At 42.5% G+C, this 12,449-nt stretch overlaps 1 protein-coding gene across 2 annotated transcripts in view; it reads left to right on the forward strand.

Annotated features, from left to right (window-relative positions):
* Positions 1–12,449, forward strand: part of LOC310873475 (uncharacterized protein) — a 51,331-nt gene that overhangs the window by 13,055 nt on the left and 25,827 nt on the right. For both annotated transcript variants that reach the window (XM_083785871.1, XM_083785870.1), the window contains exons 4-6: positions 52–253; positions 4,899–4,991; positions 11,090–11,274. In XM_083785871.1, coding sequence (XP_083641997.1) covers positions 52–253; positions 4,899–4,991; positions 11,090–11,274 — 480 coding nt within the window. The remainder of the gene's footprint in view (positions 1–51; positions 254–4,898; positions 4,992–11,089; positions 11,275–12,449) is intronic.

Raw genomic sequence — 12,449 nt, forward strand, 5'->3', positions numbered from 1 at the left:
ATATTCTGTCATTTCCACTGATAATGGTCAAAACGCCTGCTGTTGTTGCAGACACACTCCCCTAAGTCGACGGCAACAGCTTATGAAGCCAAGGGCCACACAGGGCCACAGGTCACACCCCTGAGGCGATCCAGATCAACCCCAGCCCCGCCACGTCCTCCACCTCCCAGACGAAACCCCACCACTCAACCTCCACCTCCCATCCCCAGTGCAGCCACTGGGTCCACCAGGCCCAAGCAGAACATCACAGCAGGTAGGATCATCAGTGACTCATAAGATTCACAAGCCCCACCCAATGTAATAAAACAATTGTCAATTAATAATGAACAACTTAACAAGCTAAAGAAAGCGATAGTTACAAAAAGCATGGCAAAATAAATCATAATGGCCACTGGCCAGGCTGAAAAGAAAATGCCAAAGTGATAAGCAGAACACTGTTCCCCAGATAAAATAATAGTTACTCTCAGTCTGTCACGACACACCAAAGCCTGAATCATCAATCAAAAGTACATGGCCTGGCCCAGGCCGTAGCGTAACGGTCTGGGCACCGGACTGGTAATCCAGTCGCAGTGTGCCGCGGGTTCGACTCCCGGACCCGACACGGCCTTTACTGCATGTCTTCCCCCATCTCTCTCCCGTTTCCTGTCAGCCTACTGTCTGTCCCTTCAAAAATCAATAAAAGGCGTAAGCCGCAAAAAAAAAAAAAAAAAAAAGTACATGGCCTAAGCCCTAAACAAATGTAATATTACACATGTTTATCAGTAAATTGCTTTGCAATTGTATTGTTGCTGCACATGATTCTGTGACATAATGGAGGTGCCTCACTGTGTCTCAAGTGACCCACCGTTGGGTTAGCTGTGTTTGGACTGAAGCTAGAGCAAGGCTGCTTTGAGGTGTTAAGGGTTATACAACATGCTTGCAGTCAGATTTTCGTAGATCTGGTCTTTAGAGTTAGGAGTTCTCCTTCATGCTATGCGACTGACGTGTAGTTTCCTCATTCGAACTCGGGTGCACAATGTCTACACTTAAACAATATACGTCAAAATAAACAATATATATTCGCTACTCACAGAAACAAAGACTGTTTTGAGGTGTTGAAAGCCTACTGTCCTTAGTGGGAGGACTTGTGTCAAATCCGGTTTTTGGCAAGATAAAAGGTTTTAGTTACCTCGGTGTGCCACTTTCACATGCAGTTGCGAGAACGCTATTAACCAGAGCTAGATTATCTATAGTTCTAGAAGCAGAACAGTCATGTAGCTATGAAAACATTTTACCCTCTAAAAAAACATTTAGAAATATAAGAAATAGTAATGGCTGACATAATAACTCCAGTGATGCCTCACTATAAATATCAAACGGTCCCTTTAACTGCCATAGGGCTTTGTATAGGGCTTTGAGCCTTGCTCAACTATGTCAAGAGGATATTTGTATGCAATAAAATATGTTGCCATGAGAGGGCAACATGGAGCAATTCCTCTGTTCCTTAGTGTCCAGAGGAACCAGTGGACACACACTGGGGGGGGGAGCGGGGACTCTTCCTGTGATGGGAAACGTAGGGGAAGGAAAAGGAGGGTTAGTCACAGAATATGGTGTTTACTTTGTAACAAGCTCACTGACTGCACACTATTTGGGGTGTGTGTGTGTGTGTGTGTGTGTGTACTATACTTATATTTACTTTAAATATTTGAATGGCTTTTGTGTGATCTTGACACATTCTTGTGTCAAAATGGGTAAGTTTATATTTATGTGTTTGCCTAGGTGTGAAAATTACAAATAGGACCTGTAACATCAGAACCCCCCATGAATGATTAATACAATTCTGTATAAAGGCATTTATTTATCAGGCATTTTAAAGACTCATTTAGTTTATTAAAAAAAGTAAAAAATAAATCCATTTTAGTTTAATCGATTAATCAAAAAAAGTTATCAATAGAATACTCTCCTTTCACTGGCTGCTGGTGACTTTTAGAGTTTCTTTTAATATTTTATTGATACTTTGCTTGAGTCCTGGCTCCCAGCTATATCTCGGATATGCTGGAACCATACAGGCCGGTATGCACTCTTAGATCGTCAAGTTTGGCTCTCTTTAATAGACTGCATCCAGACAGTAGATTCACGAAGATGCCAAATGCCGTTAGTGGCAGGTGTCTCTTCCTGGTTTTTAAACAGCTGGTGGATGGAAATGAAGCTCCACCCATGCTGCAACTTGCAGTGTCGGCCAGTGTTTCCGACTGGAAACGCTTAATGCCTCCACGGCAAGTGGAAGCTGTGCGCAAGCTTAATTTTCCATCCACCAGCTGTCTAAAAACCAGGAAGAGACTCCTGCCACTCGCGCCATTTGGCATCTTCGTGAATCTACTGTCTGGGTGCGCCCTTAGAAGTTAGACTCGCCTTGTCATCACAGGCGATCAGGCTTTTGCTGCCTGGGCACCCATGCTCTGGAATAACCTGCCTGTGGCTTTAAGGCTAGCTAATGACAGTGTCATCTTTTAAATCACTTTTGAAAACGTATTTGTATACCAAAGCCTTTCCTTAGATTCTATTACGTTACCTTGAACACTTATATGTCAAGTATCTCAAGTATGTTACGGTCTTTCAATATATGTATATGTGCATGTTCGTCTATGAAATATGCTTCGATTTTATGTCTTATATTTTGTTTTATCTATGCATTTTAATTGATTTATCTATGCATTTTAATTGATTGATTATCTCTATGGATGTTTTTTATCTGGGCACTGTAAAGCACTTAAAGCTGAAAAGCGCCTAGTGTGTGGTAAAGGCGTAAATCCTGACAGAATGACTGGCAGCTGAATGACATTTTCTTATAGAACATGCAGACATTCTGTATACAGTAGCGTAGCCTATATCCACTGCTTTTTCATTCATGAAGGATTTTTTGTTGAATCCAGGCCATTTCTTTGGAGTCTGACCACAGTGTTAACCATATTTCTAAGGGGGAGGGGCAGCACTGTAATGGTAACCCACATTGGGGGGCTGGGATTTCCCCCCCTCCCCTGGCAGTGTCCTTGGAATGAAAACCGCCATATCTGCCCAGATACAGTGAAGTGACATGTAGACATCGCTTTTGAGAGATTCCTTAATGCAAATATATATATATATATATATATATATAAAAGAATGCCATTGCGGTTACCATATATATGCCCTTATTTGTTTTAGAGGGTAAAAATCACCCTGAACAGCATGCTAGATAATGCACTAAAAGGATGTTCAAATCTGACTCTGTACTCTATTTTTGTAAACACTATGCAGCATGAATGGGCTGAATGAGATGAGCTCTGTTTGCATGGTGTAGTGTTGAACTGCACATGGTGACAATAACAACTCTGTGGTGGCATCCCCCTCAACTGGAGAGAAGAGACCTAATCAGACAATGAGCCTTTTTTTTACATCTCCACATCTCAGACAGCGTACTGCTCCCTCATTGGCTGGGTGGGTGTTGTGGGGGGGGGGGGGGGGTTGTATTTTCTACACTATGGGGTCCCCCACTCGAGGTTGTCAAGGAGACAAGGGGGTCTGTTCCACTCTAGTTGCCGTCCAGAAGAGCAGCCTGCATGCCTGGCTGTCTGCCTGCATGGATGCAGAGACCCCTGCCCATTTAATGCTCTCTCTGGCTGCATGGATGCAGAGACCCCTGCTTGTTTTGACACTCTGTAAGGCTGCATGGACGCAGGGACCCCTTCCCATTTGCACTCCATCTTGTCCTCATGGCGGGATACACTGGACCCAGAAGCTGTACTTGGACAGAATTTCCAGTACATCACGCTGGAGCCAATTCGTCATCTTTGACGCCACAAGGCGGCAGCGGCGGCTCTAGCTGTGACCTCACCCTGCTAACGTGTCTGGTGGTCGCATCCTATCGTTTCTGTATCATTCCTTTGTTAGCAGCGTTCAGCTGCAGAGAGAGGAAGCGTGGTTGGAGAAGTAAGTCAGCCTAGTATGAACATCGGCTGAGTTTCTTTTTTTATTTTGTATCTGCAGAAAGATTTCCTTCACAGATGGTGTTGGTTGCATTGTGATTTTGGTTCTTTACTGTTGGACGTAAAAACAAAAACGGACATTTTTATCACAGCTTTCTGTGAATGCAAGCTATAGAACATGCAGACATTGTTTTCAGCCACATTGATTTGTTGAAATCCTATATTTAGAATAAATATCAGAACACTGCATCATTTGTGTACCAGCTGCTTATAATACCGATGAGGGGAAAAAGAGGCTGTTTATTATTACTAACTTTTATATTTGAGGGAAAACTGCAGTGTTTTCTTGGTAACCAGATTACACTCTAATAAAACATCCAATACATATTGTTTATTGCTATGATCACGTGCAATGTTTTTTTGTTTGACTTAAAACACTTATGACTGGGAGTCTAGACTGCATTTGAAGAGTGATATCCCATTAACAGACACGTGACAACTATTGTTTAATTTTTATATTTTTTTGTGTTCATGGTCTGTTGTGAAACCTTACTGAGAATTTTAGGTGGCATTGAAATGGGCCAGTGTTTCACGCAGTGAGTGTATTTGACCTTGTGGTTTGTCAGTGAATTGAGCCTTAACTAATCACTGTTGTCCTTGATCAGACCCTGTTCATCAACCACTTAAACCAATGTACTTAATTGACTGAAGTCTCCCAGGAGTATTATCCCCCCCTCTATTCCAAATATTTACACAGAAAACAGGACATCTTCAAGCTCACAACACATTGCAATGTGACCCATTTTGAGCTTGGAGATCTGCTTTTCATTGACTGTTAGAATATGGATGCTATGACTCAGTGGTTAACTGGCTGCCATTCAACAACACACTGCATGCTGTTGGTACTCTCAAACTCTTCAACCTCTTGTCTCTCTCCTCTTGTGTGTCTCTCAGGTCCTTCAAGGCCAAGTCCTTCAAGGTCTACAGCTAGTAGCCTGAAAAGGACAGCTTCTCCAAGGCTTTTTCATCAAACTGCAACCCTAGCAGGTAAAGGGTATCATTTTATTTGATGACTAAACTCTTGATTATGCATTTAGGCTTGTGTGTCAACTGAATGTAATTTATCATGTCACAGGGCTTGAATCCAGTCAGTCTCTCGCTCGCTCGCTTGTGTGTGTGTGTGTGTGTGTGTGTGTGTGTGTGTGTGTGTTAGAAGGATGTGGAATATGTGACTCACTGGGTTGGGTGTTGTTTGGCTGTTTGAACTCAGACCAGATCCACGGAGGTCTGGACTGAGGCCACAGGGCTGTTTGCCTGCCCTCGTTCACAACACATGTTTCCTGGGTAAAGATTTAATGAGGACTGTCTGTTGGCTTTGCCTACAGGGAACATGGTTTGGTTTCTTTTTTTATTCTGCTTGCAGAAATATAATGCTGCAATAGCTGAGCTAATTAAAATTTACAAAAAAATACTGAAAACATACAGAGAATATAGCATCATGTAAATGCTACAGTAGTGCCGCCACCTTTATCCAAAGTGCTTTACTATTTGCATTACACACCATCATCACACACACACACACACACACACACACACACACACACACACACACACACACACACACACACACACACACACACACACACACACACACACACACACACACAACCATGCACCAACCTGCTCATCAGGAGCACTTAAGTGTCTTGCACAAAAACACTTTGACACAAACCCAGGAAGAGCCAGCCGGGGTTCGAAAGTTCCTATTCCCAAGCAGCAGCTCTACCTCCTGAGCCACATGTATTTGAGTAGTGGTTCTTCTCCTATGGGGAAGCAAGGTAGGCTGAATACAGTGTCATGTACTGTATGCCACCTCCCTCTGCTGGTGGCAACCAGAACATTAGAACATGGCTAATAATGAGTACTAGGGATTCACACTCATTCCCATTGGCTGCAGCAACTGTGTTGACTCCTCCCACCAACTGAGCATCCCTATAATAACACAGTCATTACACCCAGCCTGCATGAATGGACGATGACGACTGACTGGATGGATAAAGACTGTGAATGGATGGATGATGACTGGCTTTACCAATTAGGAATTCTATCCACAGCTGTGCACCCCCACACAACACCTCTGGATGCTCATTGGTTGTTGAATTAGGACAGGAGAGCTGCAGTGAAGGTCTGAAGGAGGGGTCTTTATGCCCCCCCCAGCTGGTCTGTCAGTCCTGCAATGTTTACTACAGCCACCGGTTGCAATGTGTGTCTGACACACACTTCTACCCAGCAACACGTCTACTCGGCTCAATAGTCAATACTAGATCTTTCTGTAGTTTTATTTTGTTTTTGTTGAGTAGTTGTTGCCAGTAACATCTTTTTTGAGAGATGTTATGGTCTCCGAAGCTGTCGCTGTCAAACCTCCACGTGCGTCTGACAGCCAAGGGCTTACTGCGAACACTGCAGCTGCTCTCGGGATGCAGGGGAACTACTGTGATCTTCCATGCAGGTGTGTTTTGCTCTGTTAATCTACTAACGATACTGCTAGAAAGTCTGCAGGCCTCCAGATATACTCACTGTAGTTTGCGTCTTTGCACTTGGCAGTGCTGGGCCTCTATTTATAGTGTTGTTGGCTGTTTGTTGCTTTGAAAAGCAGGCTCATCTTTCCTGTTTATGTTTACTATACCTATTTAAACACCGCTATCTGATGACCACCGAGCTCGCTTGGAGTAAAGGATTTTCTATGTCACTGCAAAAAATTGACACTTGAGCTTATTTAACCACTTAAACCTTACTGTATACTTAGTTGACCGGGGTCCCTCAGGGCTCTATACTAGGTCCCTCTTCACTGAATGTTCCCCCAGAATAAGGACGCTACACGCTAGGGATCAAGAGGATATAGCCATGACGATCTGAGGTGATATTTTTACCTGGGGGTTTATGTTGGCCATAACATGCCAGGAGAACTCTGCACCATGCAGTTTTATTCTGAGATGTGGGCTATTTTAATCCAGTTTCATTCAGAGATCTGGGATATTTTTAATCCCGAGTTGTGATTTTGAGCCATGGGAACCTTGCTGTGATGGATGGACCCCGCTGTTGGAACGGCGTCGCTCCAGAGACTGCTTTCATGTTTTCACTGACATCCCTCTTAGAGGAAGAGGATGCTTGATTCTTCGATAGTGGATGTCAAACATGGTTGTGTGTTCATGCGTTGCAAAAAATGCTTTTTGTTTAAAGGACTAATATGCTGTCACCATATTAGTTACCAAACGTGTGTGTGAATAATTGAGTCTTAAATGAAATGAACATTCTTTGAGTCTTAAATGAACATTTTACAGACAAAACAAAAAATGCATGTCATTGCCAGATGTGTTCTATACCATCACACACACACACACACACACACACACACACACACACACACACACACACACACACACACACACACACACACACACACACACATTGTATTGTTGACTAGGACTTGATCAAGAATTCTTAATTTAAAAAGGATTAATCACAGACATTATGCCACTGCTGTTTATCTTCATCAGTGATCAAATTATCCAGGACCATCTTTACATTTTAATAATATAGATATAAGCATTATGGATTTGGATGTGTTAAACTGTGAGATTCAGCTGCAGCACTTTAACAAGTGGCTGATTGTCAAGCTTTGCAGTGGTGTGATATCTCTCCACAGCACCAGATGGCACCGTGCCCAGTGGAGTCACTAAACTATTTCACTATCGTATTGATTACTGTTTTAATCTCAACAAGTGGTCCAGGGCGCGCATATATATATATATATATATATATATATATATATATATAATAAAATGTAACCCTAGCCCTAACCTTTGAACTAAAATGAGTAGTGTGGAGAGAAAAGGCTGTTAAAGGGACATTTCACCACTAGAAGAAACTGCAGTCACTCAATGTTAATAGTATCTGTAGTAGATAACGGTAGCACAAATTGAAATTTGCACCCTATGGGCAGAAAAATTATGAAGTCTGTGTGTTTGACTGGACTGCTGATCTTATGACGAATATGACAAATTAGAATATAGAGTATTAGAATATACCCGTCATATCTGCTGTTTCTGTCATTTGAAAATGTGTGAAAATGTATTATGAACAGTTTTCAACATGGAAAGGATTATGGCGATTATGCAAAATAATTATTATCTCAAATAAGTGCAACCTGGCCATTGTGCAACAATTGTTGCCGTAGCCTACTAGACCCCTGCTGCCTAAGCCGCCTGCTTCACAGGAAACATTCTGTCCTCTCGGGACCATTTTGAATTATTCAGGCAGAGGACAGTGTGAATTATTGATATATTCTGCAGAAATGAGTTGCATAATGTCCATTTTGTACAAAACTTCGAATTATATTAAGTTTCTTGGCCCATTTAGACTTGGAACCTCTGTACATTATACCCTTCAAATGGGAACACCTGTGTAGTTGTTACTACAGTATATAGCAATATTTACTTTCAATTTTGTTTTAATAAAGATTTAAAGTTTGTCAGAAACCATAGGTCAGGATTTTGAAGGTGTTTAGAATCAAATTTTACTTTGTAGGAAGTTGAATATCCCACATTTTGTATGTGATGCTGAACATTGTACTTAATTTGTGGACATTTTAATCACTTACCGTTTGAATATCTGTAGTCTGCAGCTCTGGCTAGTATTGAGGTCACTGCGGTGTTATAATACTTTTGATCAGCAGGAGGCATCCTAACACACTGAAATGGTTTCCCATAGTGTCATTAAAATTAACTACATAGTTGAGCTATTGTTGCATACAATCTTGTTTAATATCCTGGAATTAGTTGCAGGCCCTTTGTTGATGGAAATGGAGACCTAGTTTTTATTTTTCTGACTAGAATCGTCCATCCCATAAAGTTACAGACTGAACTTTCTTTTTGGCCTTTATTGATAGTTGAAAGTAGTCTGACAGGAAATGGGGACTTAACCCTACGTTTCCAATGAGGATCTTTACTTAACAGTAGTTTTCAAACTGTCATGTCAAGGACCCCCAAGTTAATATGTACTACCGCATTTGCCCAGGGACCCCCATCTGAAAATATGGTGTGCCAGGTAAAAGATGATCATTTGAAAATGGCTTATTTTGGGCATCTAGTACAGATGCCTTCCGAGCATCTCCCTGGTCCTCGCCGAGGTCCTCACTGCTCGTCCCACTAGGAAGAGACCAGATGGGGGGGGGGGGTTATTATAGCTCCACATTGGCCTGGGAACGCCCCGGGATCCCCCAGGAGGAAGTTGTTAATGTTGCTTTTGAAAGGGAAGCCTGGATATTTCTGGAACTGTTACCCCCATGACCCAATTCCGGATAATCAGTTGAAGATGGCTGGATGGATGGATTGGCTGTTAGTAGCTGTTTATATATTTATAGGCCGTTATAGGGTTAAAGTGGTTAAAATATGATGGATTCTCCTAAAGTTATTTCGATATAATGGAAGAAATCTCTGCTATATTGCATGGGTGTGTCCTGCCCACCCGCTGTAGCTCTGTCTCTGCCAGCGCTGGAATGTTGTTCCATTGACACGACCGTGCTTCGCCAGCAGGCCTCTATCCAGAGATCTGTCTGTCCGGTCACAAACATGATCCCATACCACTACTGAATGCTGAAAACAACAAAAATAGCAGATATACAAGCTCATAGAGGCTGTTCAAAAAATGGCACTCTCTGCCAGGTGAGCCAGTAGGATACAAAAGCAGTGTCAACACACAAATGTGTGAGGGGAGCAATCAATTGGCATAATGACTAAACTGGTGAGGGGGAAAAGGAATAAAATATTGTTCTAAATATGTGTGTAGTGTGTATGAGCTTGTAGATTGGCTATGTTCTAAGACATTTAGTGTGAGGGAGAAAAGGAGTGTAACTAGTGTAGAGCCTTGGGTGGACTCTGGTCAACTGCCGTAAGTATACAGGCATTAAGTTAAGGGCCACCCACACCAAACGCTACAACAAACTAAAGTTTATAGTTTTAAACATGGTTCCAACTCGAGGGGAGTTGTCCACAGTCCACACCAACTATAATGAGGACAGTTTTGAACTAGTTATACTGCTTGGCGTGGATGGTCCTTTTATTTTGGTTATAAGGCTGAATATCTTTCACCTACACTGTTCCCAGTCTCTGGCTGCAGAGCCCTCACAGCAGCACGCAGTGGTATCACTGCTGGTGAAAATGCTGCTGTTGATATCCATTTCATTACTCAAGAGAAGCTGTTTTAAAAGGGCGTGCTAAATATAATATAGTGTAGCGTGTGTGTACTGTATGAACGGCGCTGTCCTTGGTGTGGGAGGAGTATTTTTATCCTGTGTTATGAAGCCATGGGTCTTGTAGACACGAGCTGCTGTCAAGCAACATGAGGGGGGATTATTCAACCAGCCAACTGGTGAGCCACACTTTTGCAGCGTTCCACCATTTGCAGTGAACGTTACTATGATGTTTGTCCATGAATATTGCAACAATAAACTGTCATCTCTTGAGTGTTGCATGGTTGAGAACACTGTGTTCCCACTCATTAAAATTATTTTTCCCATGTCCAAGCTCACTTTCACCATCTCATTACATAATAACTAGTATCCTACTAGAATATACTGTACCCTCCCTAGGAAGTCATCCACAGGTCTCCAGTATCAGTGATAAGTGCTGATGAACATGCTCATTTTTCCTCTCTTGCACAACTCCAGTCTGTAGCTTTGGCGTCTCTCTCTATCCTCGCCTGTCAGCGTCCTGTGGTTCATTAGTAGAAGCTATGAGCTGGTTATTATTATTCAGGGGGGTGTTGCATTTATAAAGCTACTGTAAATCAAAACTGGTGTGGCACGACCTCGCTAAAATACAACACAGCGCCGTCTTGTCCGTCCACACAACAGGAGATGGAAATATGAAGGACTAATGTCATTAATGTTGTTGGAGCAGATCTGTGAATCATAATCAATCGTGGTGGAGCGAACTGCGACTGAGCAAACGCCCAATGTAAACGTCTCCCTGTCCGGAGCGTATGGGGACCGGAGTAGTGGCACGGTATCGAACCAGAGGTCATCATGGACGGGGGAGTGGTGATGCTGAATGTAGTAACGACCCTGAACGCGTGTTCTTTTGCAGTTGACAAGAACGGACCCAACAAAGCCACCGGTTGCCAGCAGCCGCTCCGTCAGCAGCAGCCCAAGTCGACTCGGAGTCATGGAGCGGCGGTGGGCCTGGTACCTGCAGCTGAAACCCAGCAGCACCGGCAGCTGCAGGTCCAATGTGAGGCTCTGGCGGTGGTTCTGCAGAAAACCCTGGCTGAGGTAAGACCATGACGAGCAAGCAATGGGACTGGGGTGTGATTCAAGGCATAGCAGTAGCACTGTCCGTTAGAGGGTTATTTAAAAATAATAATATATATCGTTGCAGTACTTTGTTGCCCTACTTGATCATACTGCAGCATCACACAAAAGCATCAAAAGTAGATGATCCACAAGCTCGGAAGCTTGAGCTTGTGGATCTGTTACTTTGGCGATTTTTGAATTTTAATCCTGAAAAAAGTTTTTAGACATGAGATTTACACCCGCCGCCAGAGACAATATAATGTATATTAACTTTGGACAGTGTTGGGCAATTTACTCAAGAGTAATGAATTACTAGTTATTTTATAATGAATTACTTGGAATCAAGAGTAACTAGTTACAAGTCATATTAGGATATTACCTTTGAGCCATGGACCTGTCGTGACCTGCACTTAAATATTATTTGGCTAGAGGTCACACTTAATAACACACTTAACACACTTAATAACCAGTTAGAAAATATTAGTTTGTAACCAGTTACTGACATTGGAGGGGTTTCTCTCAGTTGTACCCGTTTTGTATTCTCTGGCTTTTGTGTGCACCTGACCCCAGACAGTTTAAGTTGCTTGATTCAGTATTTAGACAAACTCCCATTTAACCATGTAACGCAATAAAAACACGTGTGCTTCCTCTGGAAACTGCCCTTGGAAAGGGCAGTGGAAAAAGCAGCACTCCAAAATAAAAGATGCTAGACTGGCTCAGATGCAATTTCTCATGTTTATTTGTGAACGCAACGCGTTTCGGCAAACTGCCTTCAGAACAGACTAAAAAATGTTTTAGCTTGCTCTGAAGAAGGCTTCAAACATGTTTGAAAGTGAAACATCAGTATAACCTCACCTGGTTCCTATAGGTTTCTCAGACAGAAGGTTTGACATGCAGAGCAGTGCATCTAAAGGTTTATCGATGCTTGCTGTTTGGATCTGTTTGTGAATTGTGATGATGTTGTGATCGGCTTCCAGGAAATGGATACCCTGAAGGAGTGTTGTTAAAAACAGGTTTATCACATCAGCAACCAAACCATAGCTGGCAACTTTGTTCCACTCCTGTGCTTGTCTTTGTTACTCATCCTTGTAACCAATGGCTCATATTTCATAACCTAATATGACGGAATTGAATTATGCCTAATCATATTGGTT

Source organism: Protomyctophum parallelum (genome assembly GCF_964188405.1).
Source record: "Protomyctophum parallelum genome assembly, chromosome: 16".
Taxonomy (NCBI): domain Eukaryota; kingdom Metazoa; phylum Chordata; class Actinopteri; order Myctophiformes; family Myctophidae; genus Protomyctophum; species Protomyctophum parallelum.